Source organism: Phasianus colchicus, chromosome 4, assembly GCF_987193195.1.
Source record: "Phasianus colchicus chromosome 4, bPhaCol1.hap1.1, whole genome shotgun sequence".
Taxonomy (NCBI): domain Eukaryota; kingdom Metazoa; phylum Chordata; class Aves; order Galliformes; family Phasianidae; genus Phasianus; species Phasianus colchicus.
In genome coordinates this window covers 21,422,422-21,446,710 of record NC_143439.1, presented here as the reverse complement: position 1 = coordinate 21,446,710, position 24,289 = coordinate 21,422,422, and the positions used below count along the sequence as shown (strand labels likewise).

Below are 24,289 nucleotides of genomic sequence, written 5' to 3'. Positions count from 1 at the left end.
CACATATTTGATCTGTATAACATCAGTGTGTTCTAATGTTAAATTACTTTTTAAATGGTGTCTTCATTCATTTTTGTCTAAAAGTCCAAATAATGAATATTCCTTTGCACTTTAAATAAGACAGTCCGATTACTTGAAGACAGTTAAAGCCATTGAAGTTGGAGCATACTGTTTTTATTAGTGATTACTGGCTGAACTTAATAAAGCGTGCATATCTTGGAATAATGAAGATACGTACCAGTAATTATTATGGCCATTGTAAGCTAGTAAGTATTGACCATCTTTTCTGAAATATTAAATGTGCAAGTTCATAGTTGCTTTATATTAAAAAACAAACAAAACCACACAAAAAAAAAAACACTCAAAAACATTACCAATAAAAAAAAAAAAAAAAAAAAAAGAAAGAAGATCTAATGAGTGAAATTCTATATTTGGAATATCAAATAGTTTTGCATTGCATGTTTTATGTTGTTTAGCCAGCAAAGCCTCTTGAAGTGGTAGAGTTTTGCCTTGGGTTTTTGAGGACAGTATAAAGTTATGTGGCGTGAACTTTTATGTTGCTTAAATAAGTAGAAGCTACTGACTTTGACAAAATAAAGAATTGGATGAATTTAGAGTTTGTCAGCTATGTGAAATTCACTGTCAAGCTGCAGTTGCTACTCAGAAGGGTCTGATATATTATGCTGACAGTCATATCCTGATGTGAAACTCCAGCTATATGCCTTATTGACTTGTTAAGCAAAGACTATCTCAAAAGTGTGAAACCAGTTTTGCTTTCATATCCATGTGCTCCTTTGCCTTTCTTGATGAGGCAGCACACAAAAAATGTCAGAACAGCAGAGAGTTATCTGTAGCAGAGGGAGCAAAAGCATTGTTGGGAAACCACTGTCCCATTCCTTAGACCATCAAACAGCTGTCACTAGCAGCTACTTTCAGAACAAGGCTAGCAGGAATCAGTGACCTGGAGATGAAAATCTTAACACCTTATCCATCTGAAATGATTCCCTTGTTTTCCCACTGTGTACAACTCCTCTAAAGGACTGCTAAATATAAATTATATATATTCATATAACAGCTGCAAAGTATGTTGAAATGCTTCATTTTATTTTGCCCTACCATTTGTTTATGGCTACCCTGCTGATTGTATTTCAATTTGACTTATTTTGCATTGTTTTTCATAAAATCACTCAGAGTTGCACTTGTTCTTGCAGCAATTTGGCAGGTGTTCTTTTTTATTCTGGCTCTTTTTTAAAGCTGTTGGTTTTTTCATTGAGATGCAGGTGAGAAGGAAGTGGTATCTAAGGAAAAAGAAAGAAGAGCTTCCCCTTAAGCTTTTAGTACAAGCAGTGAGATAGTTAGATTTATATTAACTGTTCTTAGCTTTTATCATAACTAAATGCCGTAATGTACTGTAAATTAATAACCGAGATGCAAAGTAAGAATGATATTATTAGTTTTGTTAATTGCAGAAAACAGACTGGAAGAAGTGCGTTTTCCTAGAAATCTGTCAGAACAATGGAAAGATTATACAAACCAAATGATGCATGTGTGGTTGATTCAGAATGGTCATTACTGAGGTAGTGCCTGCTAATGCTGAGGTTGCACAGACTTGTATCAGCTGGTGAGCTAACTTAGGTTAGGTATCTGCTATGATAAGAATAAGTAAAAGCAACAGATAAGATTCTCTTGCCCTTCTATTGGGAATGGGAATGTCCTTCTATTTTGACTTTTCTTTTCTCTGCCTTTTTCCCAGCCTACAACAAAGAGGTGCAGAAAGCTAGGAGCTGTTACAGAGTTCAGAGCTTCCACAGTTTTATGCAGCTGTTTCAGGTGCAGAAAAGGCTGGAAGTGACTGAAAGTTATCATCTGAATAGATATGTGAAACATATACTGGGGAATTGTTATGCTTTATATAGTTCCCAATGGACAATGAGTCTATTGCAAAATCTACCCTTTATAAGCTGCGCAGCTGAGCCCAACAACAGAATGGTTCTGATGACTAAATACTGGAAATAATCTTTCTTGATTAGGACCGAGCTATCGCACAGTAATAATATAGGGAGGTTTCTGCTACTGCTGTGTTTGTTATCTGTATGGATAACCAGGTCTCAGTGGTTATCCTAACTCTGTGACTGGACATCTACAATGGGAATAGCAGTTGCACAAACTTCTAAGTTATTCATCTACTTTTCTTTTAGGTGGCCACTGTCATATTGCCTTTTCTTTTAATCACAGAGGGGAACATTGCTTTTGTCTCTTAAAATTCGCATGCGTACTTGATGCAACAGTGAGCACCTTGATATTCTGCATATTCTTTAACACTGTTCCTCACCGTTAGATGAGCTGAATAGTCTCCCACAGCTTAGGAGAAATAGATCACACTCTTTGATAACTAAAGCAAAGTGTCACTACTGTGTGACCAGACAGATCGCTTTCAATAAAGCTTTTATTAAAGTCAAGACTTTTAATTCAACTCAGGATTTGAACAAGAGAAACTCATTTCTAGTGTATTTGGGTATTGACGTCTGTTTTAGCATTCTTCCATATATGAGACAGGTGAATTTAGGGCACCGTGGCTTGAAAGTTTGCTGTTAATTGCTTTGTACTTCTCAGAATACATTCTTCCAAGGTGTCTGAAACAGAGAAGAATACACGGCCTGTTGGCCTGGATAGGTGGCTTGCATCTCTGGCAAAGTTGCATTCTTGTGAAGTAAAGGTAATTAAAAGCACGGGTTTAAATAGAAAAAGTTATTCTGTGCTTACACCTTCAAAATATTGTATCACTTCTGTCTTTCATGGAAATTATGTGCTGTGCTAGGCTCAGGCAAATCTGCTGTGTTTTATTTTAGCATGGCTAACCTCAAGATTGAACTGTCTAAGTTAGATAGTGAGGCCTGGCCTGGGGCACTGGATGTGGAAAAGGAAAAATTGATGTTAATCAATGAAAAAGAGGAGCTTTTAAAAGAACTCCAGTTTATCACACCACGCAAACGTACTCAAGATGAGCTAGAGCAGCTGGAAGCAGAAAGAAAGAGGCTTGAAGAAGAGCTGCACTCTGTAAAAAGCGTACCCAGTCAAGCACTTGCTGAAAGGTAAGGAATTGTTTTTGCTGATACTAAATGCCACTTTCTGCAGTCTAACCTTTGTACTCATTACAGGCCGTGAACTGTGCCTTGATGGGCTGTTTTCCTCCAGTAACTATTCTATGTAGATCTTAATTAAATTTGTTATTAGCCCACTGGGCCGAAACACAAAGAATTCTTCTGTACTCAGAGAGAATTTGAACAGCCCGTATGTGCTTTGCAATATCAGTTGCTCTGCGTTTGTTACCAGCATGAAAATGTCTGTGACAGATGTTAAATAACTGAGGAATGTCAGCATAGCAGCAGGAGGGCAATGCATCATTCACTGATTTCTGATAATAGCTGTAAACTATTTGAACACAGGTTACAAAGATTATCTTGATTGTTGCAACATCTGAAGCCTTTTATTGTGAGTTTTATTAGTTGCAAAAACGCAACCAAAAGAAAAAAAATGGGAGGTGAGGGGGGAGGAATAAAAATAAACTTTCCTAACTTTTCACTTCCTAACTGATAAACAAAGCAACTTCCACCATAGATGAGTATTAGCCAGGTTAAGAGTTGGAGAAAATCAAAGATGACTGTCACAAGTGGACTTTCCATCAACTGTAAGTGGAAGTAACCTATGGAAACCTCTAGCTCGCATAAAAAGCCAATAAGCACAAAATGTTGTATGTATCAATGTTGCCTGCCTTACTGAAGTAATACAATCAGCACTGTAAGACTGCTAGGAAACACTCGATATTGCACCATTGTTGCTGGATGGTGAAATTCCTGTTGGTGGCCTTTGAAGTTGGATCCTAAATTTTAGATGAGCAGTGAGGAAATTTTTTGTTGTCTACGCAAGAAACGTGTGTGAATAAGGCGTGATTTTTAAGCATATTGGTATACACTTGAACATTTTTACTGTATTACTACTACAATTGTGCAGGAGTAATGTGTTGATAGTATCTAAATTACTGCAGATCTGTTGCTTTCTGACTTCCATCAATAAATAGGCAATAAGGGGTTCATAATAAATTCACATAGATAAATAAATGTGAACCTCAGGTTTTTATAATAATGCCATTGTAAGTGTGTTGCTACCAAAGACAATTCCGACGTAACAGTTTTCCCATACATGTCAGATGCCAAACTTGGGTGTCTGACATGCCAAGGACAAATAAAATTTTCTCCCATTCAAGAAAAGCATACAGTTAATTGTATCAGATCAAACATTAGCATTTTATTTCTTTCTAGGTCCTATTACTGGTGGAGGAGGTACACCATTTCAAAGTGCAGCGCTATCATTGCATTACTATTTTATTTCAAGAAGTTTCATGAATACCTTATGTTTCCATTGTTTTACTGGTACTGATAATGAAATAGAAGTGTAAGAAGCTATAGATTGCCAAGAGCTCGATATGACAAAGTTGTTTTTCCTTTTTTAAGGTTCTGTGTTTGTTTGTTTGTTCATTTTTCAGGAGAAAATAGACGGGAGGCTTGCTCTGGCTTAAAAACATGGTTGGTGTAGCCCTGGGTTATGCTGGCTGCTGAAACTGCCACTGGTAGATGTACTTGGAATCAGTTTGCAGATAGAGGGCATAAATCATAACTTATCAGCTTCAAAAAAGCAGAGACAGGGTACAGTCTCACTGCTTGAAGGAGCCTGCCAGCAGCTGTTTAGAAATTTCTGGATTGTGGGGCTGCTAAGAACTTCACTTTCTTGCCTCTGCATTCGTGTTAGGGAGATTCCATTACTTCTCGAGTCCTCAGCAAAGTATTCTCAGTAATCATAGGCATTAAGTTAGAGGGATGGTTGTGCTTTTGCCTGTAAAACTGACCCCTACGGTTTTATCTTGTAAACAAACACATCTATATATATTTCCACCTAAAGAAGGTGAAGTGTGTGCAATTTAAGTTTCCTTATTAGTTATTATTATTTTTTACGATCTTATGCCTCTGAGTGTTACAATTTCTGATCAAAACTGGGGAAAGGTGTCTCACTAAAACATCACACTGCAATGAGTATTAGATTTCTTTGTATAGGAGGGTTGCAACTGGAGCTTGCCCTGTTGATGGTTTGACTGTTCATGTGGTCTTTGGCACGTTAAAGATCATGACTATGCTATAAGTTCAGAAGGTTTAAAAGTTTTGAATTTGGCCCAATATAGAAGAGAAAAAAAAAATTGTTGTGGAATGTGAAATGTTGTAAATTTGTGTAACTCATGAAAGAGTTAATGAAGAGCAGCACTGTTGCTTGAGGAAAGCAGGATGGATTACGCTTTAAAAAAAGGCAGACGGGTTTACATGGTGGAAAAAAAAAATGGTGGGAAAGAATGTCTGATACCACAGATGAGCATAGTTCTTGGTTTGGGAACATGAGCAAAGAGTGAAGTGCTGTGTATGCTTTTAACAAGGTTAGCAGGTACTGGCAGATGAGCACATCATTGCAGTGTAAGAGCACACACAGCGTATGCAGTGGAGTGGAAGTTCACACCCTGACTGACCTCGGGGTAACTTATTCACCTTTGCATAACCCAGATTCACTCGCTGAATAAGCATGAGTGTAAGCAAGTGCTTTTCATGCTTTGTTGAATTGAGGACTTAATGCCTTTTTACTGCTATCTTACGCTTGGAGAGTGAATTCTGGGAACTCTGGAGTATTTCTTTCAGTTTGCATAAGAAAGCAGTGGGTGATTTTTGGTTTTGTTCTTTGAGTTGTTCTCTGCAGTTGAATTTTAATTTGCACATCCTTGAGATGCCAGAAGGGCGGAAGAAAAGGTTTCTGTGGATGAACTTGAAATTTTTAAAGGAGCCATCCCTAAGATTAGTTGCTTGAGAAATTGTTATGTGTATCAGTTGACTTAACAGGGGCTGGAGGAGAATGTACTCATCCTCAACTACAGGAGGATTTTAGCTGACTCCATTGAAGAAAAGGCAATGTATTTGGTGTTGCAAATGGAGTGATAAAAGAGAGTTAGAAAAAGAAAAGCCCTCTGTAATGGTTACTGAATCCTTTCTCTTCACAGTCAGCCAAAAGGAATTGGAGAACTCTGCTGTTTGTGGCCTTAGAGCAAAGCTGGTTAGTGGTGCAGGAGGCAGTGATCCTGCTCTGCAATAAGGGCAAATCTTGATAATGGACAGTATTGCTCAGAGGTGATGAAAAATCTGTTGGTAAATGTTTCTACATTTCCAAGAACTCCTGAAAACAGTATCTCATCTTGGAACATTACACTGGGATCCTGCTTTGATGTATTGTACTTTGTCTCTTTAGGAAGACTCTGAAATAAAAAACAGTGCTTTAATTTTAAACTTCCTGCAATGCTACCCCAAGTTCTTGTATGGTCAGAATTAATGCTGGCATTCTTTTGTTGGGCCTGCTTGTATGCTCAGCAGGTTTATTGAAGTGCTTGGTGTTCTGCAGTTCGAGTCACTCTGCTGAAGTGGGTAGGACTTAATGATAGGATTGCAAGTTAGCAGTCTCTTGGATTTCAGTAGTCAGCAGCCAGATGAGAACAGGCAGTCTTCAGTTTGTTTGTGTCTTATCTATGAAGTATTTTAGCCTCGTGACTTCTCAGTCATACTTTACCTACATTTATTTCTGTTTCCAGATTGAAATTGGAGGAAAGAAGAAAAGAATTGGTACAGAAACTTGAAGAAACTACAAAATTGACAACTTATTTGCATTCACAACTTAGGAGGTAAGGCTGTACTGCATCGTGTGGAACCTATTTTCAATAACAGTCTAGTGGACTTGGTTGTCTAAACTTCATCCTCAGGTTTTTCTCTTAGCTGGAGGCTGAACAAAATTTGTTTAATATTTAAAAATAAAACAACTACAATAGCTTCAACCATGTTGCCATCTTGTGAACCTGGCATGCCTCTCTATTTTCAAAAATTCAGACTGGATTGAATGGATCTTTTTGTATAGCTTCTATAACTGAGTAGGGATACATTATCTTGCTTCAGTGTAAGTAAATCAGGAATTCTTTAATGGTCAGATTGCAAAATGGTGTCACTGAGGAGACAAAATTTTTTCTCAGACATCTGTGTAAAAGGAAAACTGTAGCCTGCATATTGACTGGAGAGGCTCAATGAATAAATGTGCGTGTGGATGTATATGAAGAGTGAAGAGTTCGTTCTCTTCAGCTCTGACTTGTGCTTCCTGTAGGCAGAGAAATACCCTCAGCAGGATATTTTCTTGACAGACATTGTTTCAAAATCTGATTCTGGCTACACGCAATTCATAATGATAATAAAACAGTAATCAGTTACAGCAACTGTGAACTCTAATTCATTGCTCTGATGGGAATTCTAATATTTAATGACATGTGAAGCTTGTCGTGGGGAAGAATTTCTCCTACTTCTGCGCTGTACTTTGGCTATCAAACTATGCATCTGTTAGATTTATTTTAAAAATCATGAATTTGGTCTTGCTATGTTAATGTAGAAATCAAAACGGGGCTTTAGAGGGGATAATGTTTTTAAGAATTTTATAAAGATCCTCTTGCAATAAGCCATGCCAACCTACTCATAGCTTAGCTATCTCAGTCATCTCAGCCAGACTGTGTAAGCTGCATCTTTATTGGTAGTTAGTTGGTTAAATGTTTATTACTATTTCTTAAAATATATTTTGTGATCTTGTTTGTTCAGACTCAAGTGTCATTTTGTCCTGTTAAAGGCTGTTGTGTAGCCTAGTGGCAAAATTTTTAAAGTTGATAGCTCTGCTGCTGCGTTTAAAAGGGGCTGCCTTGAATTATTTTTCCTGACATGTTTTTTCCCAGCAGAGTCCTCCTGAGCCAAGGCAGTGACAATCAGCTTCTTTGGCAGGGCTCCTTGCCTTCGCTTTTCATGTTAATAAACATGTAAAGATTGCATGTTCATGGCCTGTACCATGCTTATAGAACTGGATGCAAAGTAGTTCTGCTGTGAGTTCTCTGCTTCTGAGAGCTGCCATCTCTCCCAGGTGCTTGGGCAGAGGGAAGGCTGCGTAAATTGTTCTGGGGTGACAGCAGTCTTCTGCTGTCATAACCTCTCTCCTTTGCAGTGACACTGACTCCATGAGTGCCCACCCCAGGGTGGAGCAGAGCATATGAGAGAGCCGCGATCACTGCTAGACAGTTTGTTAAGGCTGCAGCCTTCTCTGGAAAAAGGGCTTTGGGAATAGTCCGTAAGCTGTTTATGTTGTGCTGAGGATGTGCAGGTTGGGCGTACTGCTTCTAAAACAAGTATGGTTGTGTAAAAAGAAAGAAAAACAAAACAAAAAAAAGCCCTAAGCAATATTCTATTGTAAGAAATCATTACAGTATAGCTCCCAGTCAATCTTATCTCTCCTTGTGCTGTTTAGTTCAGTAACATCAGTGTATGTCTTTGTTCTTTCTTTGCAGCCTCTCAGCTAGTACACTGTCTGTGTCATCAGGGAGCAGTCTGGGATCTCTAGCATCCAGCCGGGGATCTCTGAACACATCAAGCAGAGGGTCGCTCAACTCGCTCAGCTCCACAGATCTCTATTATAACCAAGGCGATCAAATAACAGATTTAGACTATCAGTATAAGCTTGACTTCATACTGCAAGAAAAAAGTGGTTACATTCCTTCAGGGCCTATCACTACTATTCATGAAAATGAAGTGGTCAGCTCCCATGGGAGACTGGGTTACAGTGACTCTCCTTCAGCCACAGACCAGCCCAAACTGACTGAGCCTCCCAAATCTGTGACATCGCTGTCTTCCAGGTCTTCACTGTCCTCCTTGTCTCCCCCAGGCTCGCCTTTGGTTTTAGAAGCTGCTTTTTCTCTCTCTGCTCAAAATTCCCCTCTGCATCACCTCACTACAGACTTTGAAGACTGTGATTTTGCAGGCATTAGTCTCTGTGAGAACCAAATATTATTGGACTCTGAAGCCAGAGCAGGATCTCAGATTCCTACAGACGATAAGGATCTTCATGAAAGCATTAGACAGCCTTTGTGTTCTCTGCATGAAGGAAGTTCAGGTAATTTGTGAAAAAATCTAATGTGAAAATGTACACATAACACAAAGATTTTGAACAAGCAAATGACTTTTGAGTGGAGAAGGCTCCTGTAATTGAAGTGTAACTCGATGGGCTCGGATTTGCCATTGTGAGCAGTATTTCTGAGGGACTCTACATAATTTGTAGCTTTGGGAGCAGAGAGCTCTGAGCTCCTTATTCCATCCATATCTGTTCAATAGCTGTTGCAACTTTCTATCCTCAAAAATGAGAGGGAAAAAAAAATAAGCTGGATCTTGAAGACAGGAAGGATGCATGGTGTCCTTAGGTATTGTCAGGACATTTGAGGACAGAGGAAAAATACCTTGTGCTATTTTTTAGTAACTTGAATTCAGATACTTTTCTTCTTACTGAAGAATAAGTTGCAAGTATGGCTCCTCAGTGGAGGAAATTTCTGGGCTCAACAGTTAGAATTTGTGTGTGTGTAGAGTTATTTGAACCTGCTGTCACCAAAATATCTGCACTTCATATTGTATGTAAGTTGAGAAAGAAACAAGTTCCCACATGCCATGTAAGTTACAGTGTTGCTCTGCCCATTTTTAACATGGATTTCATAGCTTTTAGCTTTTTACCCATCTGTGAGTTAGAACAGAGCACCTAAGCTAGTCTGGGTAGTTTCCAAAAGGATGAGTCATCCCATCCTAGAATTTGCTTCTCTCTAAGGAAGATGGGATGAATGACACTGTGGGTTATTGAAGTGTTGTTGGTAATTAGGTAACATTAACTTTGAGAGGCCGTTAAGGCTGCCAAAATGAGCAATTTTGAAAAGCCAGAAATTAATTAAGCTTCCTGTACCACTAGTTTCCAGAGTAAAATGGGCCTCATGGCGAGGCTTTCAGTGTGTTAAGAGTGAGGTACAGAGCTGGGGTTGGTTCTGTGTTTCTACTCTAATTTCTCTCTTGGAACTGCCGCAATGCTGAGTGGAAAGGTTTTCTGCAAACTCAGCCTGAGGCATAAAACCTGCATGGAATATTTCAGCCTACCATGTAGGTTGTACAAGGCTATGAATTCAGATACTACAGGATCTTAATCTGGGGGCAGGCAAACATAACCTAAGTCAGTGCAGCTAGTAATTTCAAGTCATAATCCACCTTGGCTATTTAGACACAGCGCTCACCAACCTGCCTGTCTATCTCTGACTTTTCTCTATTGGTGAACCATACATATACTTCCTCCTCTGTACATGTCTCTGCTGTCAGAAACCAAGTTGGAATATCATATAGTTCTTCCACAGTCAGTCTCTGTCGTTGTCAAAGTCAATTCAGGCTGCTGTGGTAATTCCTAAGGGTAATCAATAAATCATGTCATCACCTTCACCCCTCACATGGTGGGGGGGGAGGGAAAAAGCACTTCATCATCAAGGAAAAAGCATTCCTACTGCCATAAGTAAAAGCACAAATGCAGCAATCAATCATCTAATCTGAAGCCTTAAATTTTAAACATCTTAACAAGATGTAAAGTCATGATTCAGGTGGGGACCATAATGCATACCAACATCCTCACCCCTTGGCAGATAACAGTACTGCACAGGCCCTCAACTAACTGAGTTGCAGAACGTGGCTTTCAGTGAATGCTGCTGCTTTGCTGCCTGAAACTAGTGTATGAATACAGATTGAAGATTAAAGATGAGTAGTAGTTGATAGTAAAGACTCGGTAGAATAAAAAACTTTTTATGATAGAAAACCAGAGGGTATTTTTCATTTCTAGTAGTTATATCACAGGGGAGAGTGCTTCTGTCTGACTTGTGAATATTTAATAAAAAGTAGGCAATCACTTCGCATGTAGCTGAAGTGTTTCTATAGTGTAGAATGTGAACATAGCAAATACAGGTTCACAGATGAGGATAATGGGAGTTAATAATGAGGATAATGAAGTATAATAACTAACTCAGCTGATACAGGTGATGATAGAAGCATGTACTTTGGAATGGAATAACAGTTGTACATTTTCAAGTTCATCAGTTTGGATATATCTCTAGCCAAAATATGTGGAACCGGTAATACAGTCTCAGAATGTTTAATGATGTGGAACAAAACTACTGTGTGATACTCAGTTAAGGGTCACTGCTTTCAACTTGACAACTTTCTAAGCTATGCACTTCTCTTTTTCTGACTATTAATCTCTCTGACTGATTTTCATTCTTTCTTTTTATAGGTGTTGACTTGCCAAGAAGAGCAGCTAGTCATCTCCTTGCAGAGAAGACAGCTTGTGTATCTGCTGCCGTGTCTGATGAGTCTGTAGCTGGAGACAGTGGTGTATACGAAGCTTCTGTGAAACAGTAGGTTTGAGAATAAGTATTTCCACCAAAAAATTAAATGTTCCTGTAAGCAATTTTATACCATCGGCACAAGGAATTTAGAAATGCTGTACAGGTTCTGCCATGTGGCTGTGCTGGCACTGTACAGAGTGACCTCTGTTACCACTTCTTTTATGTAAATCCTATGATGGAATAGCATTTCATTTGAATATTTGCTTCGTTAAAAAAAGTTGATATTGGAAAGATGAGAAGATCCCCACATGAAATGTTGGTATAAAAATAATCCAGTTTTAAGGATTTTAGGGTTTAATATTCATCATTTACTGTGGTGAATAGGATACAAGAAGAAACATATTTGCCATCGTTGCTTTTTGACAGGATATGACTTCCATGGAATTCTCCATACTTGCTTATGCAGTGTTTTTACTTTTCTAGGCTGGGTAAGAGTAGACTGGCAAACTGTGAGAGAAGCTGAAAGTTTTATTTTCATCTCCTTTTTGGCACATTCTTGGCACTACAATTTTTTTGTCCTTTTGAGTATTCTGAGGATGCTTACGAAGATGTTGATGCATGTCTTCTGTTGACAGGATTAAATGCTTTGTTTTAGGACAGATGAGGGGAGGGAAATCAACTCTTTGAAAGGGTAGATAACTGCAGGATGAGGGGAAATGGTTTTAAGTTGAGGGAGTGGAGATTTAGGTTGGACATCAGGGGGAAAGACTTTACAGAGAGAATGGTGAGGTACTGGAACAGGCTGCCCAGAGAGGTTGTGCATGCCTGGTCCCTGGAAGTGTTCAAGGCCAGATTGGATGGGGCCCTGGACAGCCTGGTCTAGCATTAAATGGGGAGTTTGGTGGCCCTGCATGTGGCAGGGTGGTTGGAGATTCATGATCCTTGAGGTCCCTTCCAACCCTGGCCATTCTGTGATTCTGTGACAGATAAAGGTGCACTATGGTATCATGAATGGCTTTTACTGGCCTCTGAAAAAAGTACATCTACTTGTGAAGTCTTACACAAATTAAAATGTAATAATAATAGATGAGACCAAATACAAAAGCAAAGATACAAAAGAGATTACCCATTAAGTAGTGATTGGTCCTGGCCATCCTGTGGCAGGTGTTCCTGCTTGGACCGGGTGACTCCAGAGGTGCCTTCCAGTCTCACCCAATCTGTGATTCTATAAAAACTCAGCCTTCACTTAACTAAGTGACTGTGATTGAGTAGTTCAGTTCACCAACCATAGTTCTCTTTCCACTTCATTTCAATTCAGAGCTACTGTGATCACAATTTACAGTGATCTCTCTGATTATAAGCAGAAGTGGATAGAATTGAACAAACATTGGACTAAAAGGCATGGATTTTCTGTGGAACTCTTTAGTTGTCATCTCCAGTGACTGGTAGGATGGGTGGAAAACAGAACAATTTTTTCTCTTTTTCCTGTTGCTATTCAGGCAGAGAGGAAAGGAAACAATTGCATCCACTAAGCCTATGTACAAAAGCAAGCCATAGCTATCTGCACAAGCTAAGATTTACAGACACCGGGTTTTCTGTGATAGCTCCAGGTGTGGATACTTTTAATTCTCATTGACTTGGAAGTAGTGAAGTGGTAATGAGTGCCTCTGTGTGATCTGCTTATGTTTAGTAGAAGTGTCTTTATGAGCACTCTGTATGGAATAACAATTTGTCTGTGTGTTCTTGAAGCTACAGTACAGTAAATTTCCCACTGCATAGACTAGTCCTTGTGTTGAGTAATTTAAAGAAGGAAGGGAGAATAAACACACCCTATCATGTTAGCCAGCAGCTAGGAAATGAAAGTAGAAGGAAACCTTGGAATGTATAGTCCCAAAATAACTCTGTCCTGTCTCAGTAAGCTATGGGATAGCTGGGAACCTGTGACATTCTCCGCATGTACTATTTTGACCACTGTTCATTGATCCCAACAATCTATTTTAATAATTAATGAAACACACTAATAACACATCCTCATTGAAACCTCTCAGAAAACAACTGGAAACTTTTTTACCACACTGATTGTAATTCCGTTCTGTACTGGAGTTGCTCTTCAGCTACAAGACTTGAGTCCTTTTGGTTCTTTGAATGGTTCTGAAACAAGCTCAGAGGAAAGATGTTTCTTGTTTGCACAGAAACTTCACTGTTGTACAGAGCTCCTGTTTCTCAAAGGTCCTCCAAAGTAGTTCTTCATATCCAGTTTATGTGTGGTCTGATATTTATTAGAACTTTTAATTTCCAATTTTGTATTTTGAATAATTAAGAAGTACTAACCAAGTATAGAAAAATGTTACCAGTTGTTCTCTTGCCTGTTAGTCTGGTCTGTTTTAGTAAACAGCCTAAGGACTCTGACTCGTGACTGGATTTGTCAAAATGTTCAGTCAGCAACTATCTTAAAACAGGAATTGCTATTAGGGAGGCTGTGAAATTTTCACTTGGACTGTTTGCTGCAATTAAACTCAAGAGAATGTACGTGCATTCTGTGTGTGTCTACTTCAATTATTGCTGAAAGCTAAGTATAACATTCCTAACTGTTGTGTATTTGCTTGCTTGCCCTAGTCTAAATGAAACCGAGGACACTGTATATAGTGAAGATGATGCAACAGCACTAGAGTCTGCCCAAGTTCAAATAGGACTCAGGTGAGCAACCAGCAAAGAGAATTTATCTGTTCCTATGTAAATAAATAGTGAACTTTCCTCATATTGTCCTCTCTTTAACAGATATGACCACGGCAATTCAAGTTTTGTGATAATCATAGTCCAGCTCAGAAATCTGCCAGTGTTTTCTGTTCCCCTTGGCTCTAAAGTGTAAGTAGTAATATGAGAATATAATAATAAATTGAACAAATTCTCCAAAGAAATTGATTGATTGGCTGCTTTACAACACTAAAATATGCATAAAACAAACTGTAGAAGTATGTAGCTTGTACGGATTCCGGCAAGAAAACAAAGTTATTAGGAAATTTGCACATTACACTAAAGTGGAATACTTAAAATTTGTGTTAAGGTCATTTTTTTGTTCAGTCAAGAATTTGTAGGTTTGTCACAGTAAAATGTGAGACACTGATGGACATATTCACCTTTTTTTCCTGTGCTAAAGTGAAAGTAAGCACTTTTGTCAAACAAAGCCAGTGAGCACTTTCTTTTTCTTCTCTTTTTACCCACCAGTCTGGCCTGATGCCAATAAGTAAGACTCCAATTAACCACCTTTTACATATATACATATTTATATAGATATACTATATCTATTATTCATACTTCTTTTCTAAACATTTCCTAACTATTGCTTTATCTGTTAAAATGGCTGTAAGTAGGCCGTGTAAGTTGTTCTCCTACATTATACGAACACCACAGCAGCATTACTGGGATTGCATTGCACTGCCACTTAACACTGGGATTGTTGTATCAAAAGACCGCATTTCTGTTCTCTTGTTTTTACTTGTTATCCCAAGAAGCCAAGCACAATTGAGGAATAAAAGCTGTGTCCAAATTCAGGTTTGGGAGAAATTTGATTTTATTAACCTAATTTCTTCTGGTTTATTTCATCTAAAAGTGAATTTTTAGTAATACTATCATTATGTATAAAATCACTACCATAAAATACAGTAATAACTACAAATCTGGGAAGAATAAGTTTTTTTCCAGAAAGTTTTTTTTTTTCCAGAATACTTTTCCTCTTGTTCTTCCCACTTTAGCTGGTTTCATTGCGTTCTGCTCTTTAGTATGTTTCAGTAATATGGAAAGCCAACACCAGAAATAAGTTAATGCATAGGCACAGACAAGATACAAAACAGTTAATGTGCTCTGCTCATGTGTTTGAGGCCCTCTGCACTAGGGAAATAGAGCTACAAATTACTTGAGGAATGTCTTTCATCCATTGAACTACTTGTAATGGGAGACCTGCAAGCTAGCTGCCTTTATTCACACACTATCCATTCATAGTTGTTAGATACAGAGAATGCAGCTGCATACTAGTAGGAAGATACTTCTGTACTTCTTCAAGCTTTCGAGCTGCATTCTTCTAAGTTTCACTTCATGTATTACATGCCTTAAGCAGCTATGGCTCTAGATATTTTCTTCCTCATTTTTCTTACTGTTCTGTTTTCTTTGGAGTTCTGTTTGGATTTTGAAAAAATTGAAAAACTTGCCACTGCTTTCAGTGCTGCTTGCACTGTTACGAGAGTTTAATTTTTACCTTTACCGGAATTTCTTCTCATTTATTTTTTAATTGACATTAAGGTTCTTTTTCCTCCTGTCTGTGACATGGTCTTCAGAGTGTGTTTGCAGTACCAAACCAGAGGATAAATAGAATAGAGGCAGAAACAGCTACCTCCTTTGCTACTACAGAGGCAGAAATTCATTTTGGGAAATGTTTGTGCAAGGAAAAGATGGAACTTTCTCAGCCCCTTCTCTCTTTTTCACCTTTTTTCCACTCCATTTCTGGTTTGTTGCTGTTTCATTTTCTCATCATGCAGTCCTTTAGACAATGGGGTTGATTTCTATCACTAATCATCAATAAGTGTTAGTTTAAATACAGGTAAAGATTTTCTTTTGTTTTTGACAGGTATATTAGAGTGGCAGTGCTTCCATCCTCAGCTGATACCAGCTGTCTGTTCCGCACAAAAGTTCATCCTGCCATGGAAACCATTTTACTCAACGAGATATTCAGAGTTGCCATTTCCCAAGGAACACTGCAACAGAAGACACTGAGAGTAGATGTTTGTGCAGTCAGTAGAAGCCGTCAGGAAGAATGCTTGGTATGCAGTTTTACTTCTGGCTTTTTTTTGGCATGCATCTGTTTGTAGTGTCCCCTTGTACTCTGATGCTCAAGGCTTCTGAAATTTCACAGTACTTGCTTCAGAATTTTTTCTCCATATATAGCTGTTGCTTTAATACTCTGGTGTTCTCTGAAATCCCAGATACCCAATTTTATCCTGGATGGATGTTTCAGGAGGTGGTTTGATAATTCTAGCACAGCATTACTGTAAGCTTTAATTATAGGCTGGTACTGCAGCTCTGTCGTTTTTGATATTAAAATATTATAGACTGCATTGCAACATTACACCAACAGTAGATTCTAAAGTGAAAGCTGAGAGCCATAGTATGTCCAAATAAATCAACACTAACCCTCTTTATCAAAACTTGTCACAAATAGCAAACTAAGTTTAATTTTTGTACACTATTGTAGAATAAAAGTGCACCTTTTTCATTTTTATGATCTTTAGAAATAATAAAACAGCATGATATCCATGGACCGGCTTACTAGACAGGTTTTTTTGTACTCTACTGTTAATTGCTGTAATCACCTAATTAGTGACTTTTCATTTACTTTCAAATTGTTTTTGCACTGTCTTATGCAAATCAGCTTAGTTTTTCACCATAAGTCTGTTGTAGTAGAAAAGTAAGAGTTTGGGTTTAAATGCCCTGAAGAGATGCTAGAATTCTGATGGAGCTTTTTAGACCAGACTGCAGGAGTGGCCTCTCACTTTCAGAAATGTAGGAGTTCCTGGGCCATGTATTGGCCTTTCTCAGTGTGTCCGTGGACTGAATTCATCAGCATTACAGATGTGAAGAAAACCAGAAGTTTCCCCTTAGGTAAGGGAAGAGTCACAGAACAAAAATGCAATAGAATGGAGGATTCAAAGGTGAAGGAGAAAAAAGAAAAAAAGACATAAGGGTTAATCACAAGATCAGAAGAAAGAGTTGGGAATACCACCTCCGGCAGAAAGCCTGGACATCACAACCAGTCTTGGCAAGGGCTGCTCAGCTTGGTAGCCATGAGGGTAATTTGCTTTGCCAAGAATGGAGGATTTTAATCTCCAAAAAACAGTCCAAGCACACAAGTACTTTGTACATTTTGCCAGAGTGTTTGTCCAAATGAAAAGGCTTCTTAATCTCTTTTCATCTGCTTCTTCACTGGTTAAAACACACAAGTCATCCATTATTGTTTTCTGTATTGATGATCTTTGTCGTGGAACAACTGGAAAATTAACAGTAACTCGCTGCTCTATGGGTTGACACTGCAGGTTTCACTGGCACAAGCTTTTGTTATTGAAAGCTATAGAAAGCAAATGTGTGCATTACAGAGATAAAGAGGGATTTGTGTGATGCATGTGGGGAAAAATTCTGCAGCCTGAAATAGAATAAGGCAGATGGGACTTTATGATGGACCTTTCCAGGTACTACTACATTTCTACGTTTATTTTGATTAAGTAGCAGTGAAGGGAAACAGAAAATTGTACACTTAAAAAGAGAAGTAAGATCCACATCATATTTGGGCTGCTTACTTTACATGATAAATACTGCTGAACTTATTTTCAGCTGTCTTACCGGAAAAGAACTTCGGACTTTTTCCCTTTATTTTTGTACAGGCTGGAACTCAGATCAGTCTGGCAGATTTATCATTTTCTGATGAGACTTGTGCTTTGTGGTATAACCTTCTGTCTTGCAAGCAAATCCCTGGCAAAAAGAAAAAGGATCAGAATGAGGAACCCATGTTTCTTTTAAGCAAGCAGTCATCAGACTCGTTGGACTTGGTGAGTGAAGTATTTACTGTTACTGTAATAGCAAGAAAAAAACACAGGCCCTAATTGTGCCATGGCACTACAATTCTGTGTATATTGTCCTCCCCTGAAGTGTCTTGCAGGCACTTCTGTTTATAGTCTGTTTGTGTGAGTAGCTCCCATAATGGGTTACAAACTTGTTGCTAAGCGTGGGTAGGACCGAAGCTTCTCAGTGGATTACAAAATTGCACTCTAATTCAAAACATTTCTGCTGTTTAATTTTAAAAATAAACGTTACCTAACGGCTTTGTTAAGATTACCATTGACTTTCATGTGCATGTACTAAAAATGCTATTTATTATTTGAATTTGCATACTTAAAAAAGTAATTTCACAGAAAATGCTGTTTATGCAGAACACATGCTAATTCCTTTAGTTAAATAAACTTTTCTGCTTTAATACTTCCTAGAAAGAACAGCACTAAAATATGACTTTTAAGAAGAGCCTGTTTTAGCAAGGGATATTACAAGCATGAGAGGAAAAGAGAGAGGAGTTATTATAGGATGACAGGAACATATTTGATTGCATTATCATTATACAAACAGTCTGTTTTTGGTTGAGATTCATCCATTAATGCTCTACATGCTAACAATTCAAACTCACTATTTGTGGTCTAGGTCAATTTTTGCTGGTACCAGGGAGCACCAGGGTAATAGAGCTCTTGTAAGGGGGTCTTTTTTCCTTTTTTTTTCTTTTTTCTTAAACCTGGATTATGTATCACTCAGTTCTGGTTTTGCCTTCTCCTTCCCTGTAAGCAGGATGCTGTGTCTGCTCTGCTGGAGAGAACATCCGCTGAGCTGGAAGCAGTAGAACAAGAGCTGGCTGAAGATGAGGAGGAAGAGTATGAACAGGAGGAAAGGGGCTCTGAGGAAGACTGGTAGAGCCATTTTTTCTTGACTCTTTATGTCTGAATGATTCTGTTCCTCCCTCTTATTCACAGATAATGAGAGAGCAGTGTGGGGATGGGATTCTCGTTCCCTTGTGTGGTTAATTCTTTACATTCTCTTAGGTTTACAATGTCTTGGCTGCCCTATTAGTTGCCAGTTCTTATGCTCCTCCATATACTTCGTTCCATGAAACCACTTGGGGTGTCTAAGCCACTGGAGGTCTACTAGGATTCTTTTATCTAGCTGCATTAATAAGTGACTAATAGGATCTGAGTGGAGCTCTTCTGTCTAACAAAGTCAGTGTGTAGGTGCTTCCACTGATTATCTTGTTTTTGAAGAAGCTGTGAACTTTCCTTAAAAGGATTTCTTGCTAAATCGCTGAGTCCTGTTCCAGTGCAATTTTTTAGCTTTATTGTTGGGGAAAGAGGGACTTGTTTTGTGAATTTATTACAACCAAAGTCCTTCAGTGCTAACAGCATAGAGCTATACAATATAGTGCAGTGTAATCGTCGTGATCCTGAAGGGGAACTGTAGTAGACCTTGCAGGGTTTTATTGGAGCATATGATGAAGTGTGCCTTCACATGAACTTAACAGAAACATTTCAGTTATAGATAATCGTTTCCCCATTAGGAAAATGCATATGTTATACATGAGTGAAAGCCGAGGCCTTCCACTATCTTTCTGTGGTGGGCTTTATCAGCTCAAGAGTAAGCCTGGGCTACTTTTGTTCATGCAGGTTAGAAATGCTTGCAGAAGCATCTGATGAAATTGGGGATGAAGAGGAAGATGGCATTAAGCTGGCAGTACAAGGCAACTGTACCGATGACACGGAGTTATTCGTTGATGCAGGAGAAACTGAGGAAGATGAGAACAGACAGAACAGAGATGAGCCCCATGAAAGCCAGCAAGCTGCCGTCATACTAACACTGGTGAGCATTCCTGTGGTATCTTACTGGGTCTGAAGACCCGTTTCTGGGTAGTTAATCGAGGAATCTGTCACATCCAAACATTCACAATTTGATGTGGCATTTGCTGTAGCACTTGTATGAACTTTTAGCAAAATTGGCATAGTCACTTTTGAGCTGTGCAGAAGGCATTTAACAGGCATGCTACACAGATCTTGTAAGTCAAAGACAATTAATTAAAAATGTCAGTCTTCACCTTTTTTTTGTTGCGCGAGGAGACTATGCAAGGTGCAGGAGCAGTTCGATAGTTTCAATCTGTGCATACTTAAAATATTTCTGCACATCTGTTTCATTGCTGCCAATTTTTTTTTTTATTTATCTGTTGTTTCCCTTCTAATAAACAGAGGCAGAAACAGAACAGGGATCAAGATCTTTAGAGCAATGAGGGAATTTCCTTATTTCTATTTCTGCGAAATACAAAATCTGGCTTAGCAGAGGAAGGAAGATTAATTAACAGAAGGCTCCAAAATATGTATTAAACTGCATACTGTTGAACTACCCACACACTATACATGATGCCTCCATTGGCATATTCTTGTTAACTGTTTGCCTATAACTATATTCTACCTTTCGGAGAGGACTTTTAGAAAATATTTCATACAGATGTGCCCGATACGATAGCACATAATCCAGAAATTAAACTTTTAGAACATATTTCTGCATCTTAATGTTGCCTACATTAGTCCTATGGGTTCTATAAAACAGCAAAGATAAAAAGACAAGAATGACAGCTTGTTCCTTCAAGTTTGTAACTATACAAAAGTTTGACACCTCAGTGGACTCGCTGGAAACTGTAATTAACTTCCAATTAATGTGGAAAGATGCCAAATGAGCCAAGGCCATGGTATAAAAGGACTGACAGTCTTCTGGGTAGCAGACAAATATAGATCAAAGCTCTAACTCAGCAAGGGGAGACGTCAAGGAGAACGTCTGAAGGTTAGACATGCACATAAGTCTTTTGCAGTGCCAGGGCTGGGTGGACCTGGACAGTAAAGGAAAGACACTGCAGACCTGATTATAAACAAGCCACAGTATAGATCATCTTGTGCCAGATCCACTCAGGGTTGCAGTTGTGCTATTTAGGTCCTTGTATTTATCACCTGCGCATTCAAAACCGTGAACTTCATTAAATTACCCCAGTTGAAGAAAATGCCCCAGTGCACATCAGTAACACCACATGTGCCAGCTGCTGCAGTGCTCGTTCTGTCCCTGCTGTCAAGATGATTGCTGCATGTAAGTACAGCCGGCGCCTCCTACAGGGATGTCAGCACCTGAGGCTCCTCATGACATGTGAGGGACAACAGCAGCCCCTTCTAGGGGCAGGATCTAGCAGTGGCCTCTCCTGATTTCACATGGCTGGTGCAGCTCTGCACATTGCCATGAGGCACTGCTCTGTTGGATGTATGGAAGAACCCATCACAGCTGCTGCTCTGTGTGCATAGGCACCATCTCAAGCATGGCCAAACCTTGGTGTTCTACAAATGCAGAACAAATCCAGTATAAATACAAATGCATGATAACTATCTCTGCAAATGGCAAATCAAAATGCTTATTGTACCCTGGTTGGATCAGAAAATCTGCAGGGCAGCAAAGGCAGAAGCTATGGTTCTAGAGGAGAGAGAGTTACTTTCAAAGGCTGCCCAGACTCTCCTAAGTATTTGGAGAGTTCTGTGCTTCCTTGCTTGGTGTAGCATGGTGAGCAAGATGATTTTATGCTACTGATCTTTTTCTGTCCCCTCCAAGGTGACAAGAATGCTTGTAAAATTCAAAGACAAAAAACCTATATAGTGGCACGTGTCTGGGCGTAATAGTTCTTACAAACTGAATTCCTTTTGATAGGTTGATAAAGAGACTAACACTGAGGAATCAGTTAACGAGAATGCAACAGTCCGACCCAAGGACAGAGCCAGCTGGAGCTCAAGACAGCGTCCCTTTGTCAGGAACAGCATGATTGTGCGCTCACAAACCTTCTCGCCAGGCGAGCGGAACCAATACATCTGTAGGGTAAGAGGAAAAACACTTGGCATGAAGAGCTATTAACTAAAGAGTCATTTAACTTCTTGGGAATGATGCATTAATGACAGTGAGTCATGCACCAATTTTCCCTGCAAGAGGCAGAGCCTGTGCTTTCTCTGTGCTCCTTCTTTCCCTAACTGACCTGGTGTGTAGTAGAATTGGCTTTCAGCAAAGTTGCACACTCTTGTAAAACACCTTTATGAGAACAAAAATGCATCCTGTTGGATAAAAGTAACAGATTCCTGTGCTGGCTTCCTGCAGTAAATGTTTCACTGCATGGAAGCAACTATAGCTCTCACACAGCAAAATAATTTGTTAAAACAGAATGGAGTTCTCTGTAATCTGCCATTACATGAACATATTTTAATAATACAACCATCTAAAGGTAACCGTGTGGAAAGAGCTCAGTCACCAGTAGTAAATCTCACTTTGTTTCTTAACTGGTTTTAAACCTGGACAGCCCAAGTCTTGCTGTAATCACCTCTTAGAAAAATGTGTGAGTGCAGCCTAGGGGCTAATTTTAAACATGGCTTTGGCAACGAAATTCTCCAGTCTCTACAGATAGTAGTGTGGAAACTAAATAAATAAATTTAAATTATCAACTCTGTTGCTGCTAAACTAATGGTGAAAATCACGTGTTTAGAGATTTAGGTATGGACAGCCAGCTCTGAATTGTAATTTACTCACATAAATGACTTCCTTAAATACTTCATGCTTTAATTCTTTTCCAGTACAATTAGAGGAGGTTCTTTATAATTTGGAAATACTAAAATTGGTCAATTCTCTGTGATGATCATTGGCCTAAAAAAAGCTGTAGTCAATATGTAAATACATAAGTATTCCTATATGTGAATGAAGTGTAGTATTGTAACAATCTTTACGTAGTTTGGATAGATCCCTGTCTGAATTGAGAACCTAATCTTCAGTTTAATTCCTGTACACTGGAAACTGGTTGTATTGAGAGGGGAAGTAGCCTTAACTTCTGCCTGTGGGTTTTCTACAGGCAGTAGCACTAGATGTTCTGATGGTTGACTTAGCATAAACTCCTGAGGTTTCTGCATCCAGCAAAGTTCTGGGATTTTGTAGCTTTGAAATTTGCCAGAAGCCAGGTTCTGAAATAGGAAACTTTGGCCAAACCACTGTATTTCTCATCATGTATGGTATGGCCTAGAAGGAAAGTTGCCTAGGAAAAACCCATGTTTGCAGAAATCACACTCTTACAGCTTCAAAAATACTTGTGGTCCATTGTCTGGGCTCAAGAGTGTGCGCTGTAGCTGCATCTAAGTCCATGAATAGGGCTGAACAAATCAGGCTTCCTCAGCCCTAGTCTCCACATGTACTGCAAACATGTCCAGCCTTCCTTGCTCTGGTACCTTACTAGAGGAAAGCAGCCAATGATATGCTCAGGCCATCTGTTCTCATTTCAGAAGAAATCGCTTAGCACTTATATCTCATATGATGTTACAACAAGTAAAAAGTATGTGGCTTTTGAGGCCTAAAGGATGGACTCAAGGCCTGTTTGGTGCCTTTGAAAACCTCCTTTGAAAAGTGCTTAAAGAACATCAGTGATGATAATTACCCAAGCATATCCAGGTTCCCAGTAGCATTTCCATGGTGAACAGACAAACTTCTTTCTATAGAGAGGTGTGTTCATATTGCAAGCGTATTCCATTTCTCACCCCCAACTCCCAGTCAGTTCTGCATAAGCGTGCTTTAGGGCTCTGCCTTTGTTGGTTATGGAAATGTTAGCAGAATTAATTCTTTGTATCTGTCCTTTTCCAAGGAGGTAAAAATAAATATTCTACAGATGGAAGCTTTTGCTTTCTTTGAAGATTTACCACCATGCATGTTGATACATCTGACAGTCTGCATTGATTTACATGGAACTAATGCTATAATTAAGAAAACACTGCTGTTGTGCTGTGATGGGTATTTCTGAGAAGTTGCAAGTGCTTCTGAAGGAAGTTGTAATACAAAAAAAATGTTTGTTGGATGAGTGCACATCCACAGTAATTTACCTTCCCTGTGGTCGTTCGTTAATGTCTGCCCCAAGTAAATGAAATCCATAGTATAACCTGCAGTCACATAAAAGGCAGCCAGTCATTTGCTCCTTCTTAATACCCAGTTACCTTCCTTGCATTCCTGAACAGTCTACTTCCTATTCATTAAGATCGATGGCTGTCTTGGCCTAGGAATAGAATTTTAGAATAGATGCTTTAGTTGAAAAATGTTTTATTTTATGCTAAGAATTACCTCCACTCAGTGTTTTTCAGCACTGAGATTTTCTGACTGGTTTTACCCAATACAGATGTATTTGTATGTGAAGATGCTTTATATCTCTGTTCATTATGTACATTTTCACAGTTGAGTCGAAGTGACAGTGACAGCTCAACTCTAGCCAAAAAGTCTCTCTTTGTGAGGAATGCCACAGAAAGGAGGAGCCTAAGAGTCAAACGGGTATGTACTGCATTACCTGAATGGTTTAAGACAAATGGAGAAATCGGG

The 24,289-nt window shown here is 38.9% G+C and overlaps 1 protein-coding gene and 1 long non-coding RNA gene across 4 annotated transcripts in view; one reads left to right on the top strand and one right to left on the bottom strand.

Annotated features, from left to right (window-relative positions):
- WWC2 (WW and C2 domain containing 2) overlaps positions 1–24,289 on the top strand; it is an 85,649-nt gene that overhangs the window by 50,875 nt on the left and 10,485 nt on the right. For 2 of the 3 annotated variants that reach the window (XR_016465922.1, XM_031607466.2), the window contains exons 9-20: positions 2,850–3,092; positions 6,674–6,763; positions 8,450–9,051; positions 11,242–11,365; positions 13,913–13,993; positions 14,075–14,161; positions 15,918–16,110; positions 17,725–17,889; positions 18,674–18,792; positions 19,540–19,732; positions 21,608–21,772; positions 24,149–24,241. Coding sequence is in view for 2 of the 3 variants with exons in the window: in XM_031607466.2 (XP_031463326.2) it covers positions 2,850–3,092; positions 6,674–6,763; positions 8,450–9,051; positions 11,242–11,365; positions 13,913–13,993; positions 14,075–14,161; positions 15,918–16,110; positions 17,725–17,889; positions 18,674–18,792; positions 19,540–19,732; positions 21,608–21,772; positions 24,149–24,241 (2,155 nt within the window). In the remaining variant the exon portion in view is untranslated. The remainder of the gene's footprint in view (positions 1–2,849; positions 3,093–6,673; positions 6,764–8,449; positions 9,052–11,241; positions 11,366–13,912; positions 13,994–14,074; positions 14,162–15,917; positions 16,111–17,724; positions 17,890–18,673; positions 18,793–19,539; positions 19,733–21,607; positions 21,773–24,148; positions 24,242–24,289) is intronic. The other variant, XM_090138909.1, reaches the window with a different exon arrangement.
- Positions 16,112–24,289, bottom strand: part of LOC116238016 (uncharacterized) — a 65,078-nt gene continuing 56,900 nt past the window's right edge. Inside the window, exons 3-4 of the long non-coding RNA XR_004168854.2 lie at positions 17,684–17,812; positions 16,112–16,188 (exon numbers count right to left, since the gene is read on the bottom strand). This is a non-coding gene — a long non-coding RNA (uncharacterized LOC116238016). The remainder of the gene's footprint in view (positions 16,189–17,683; positions 17,813–24,289) is intronic.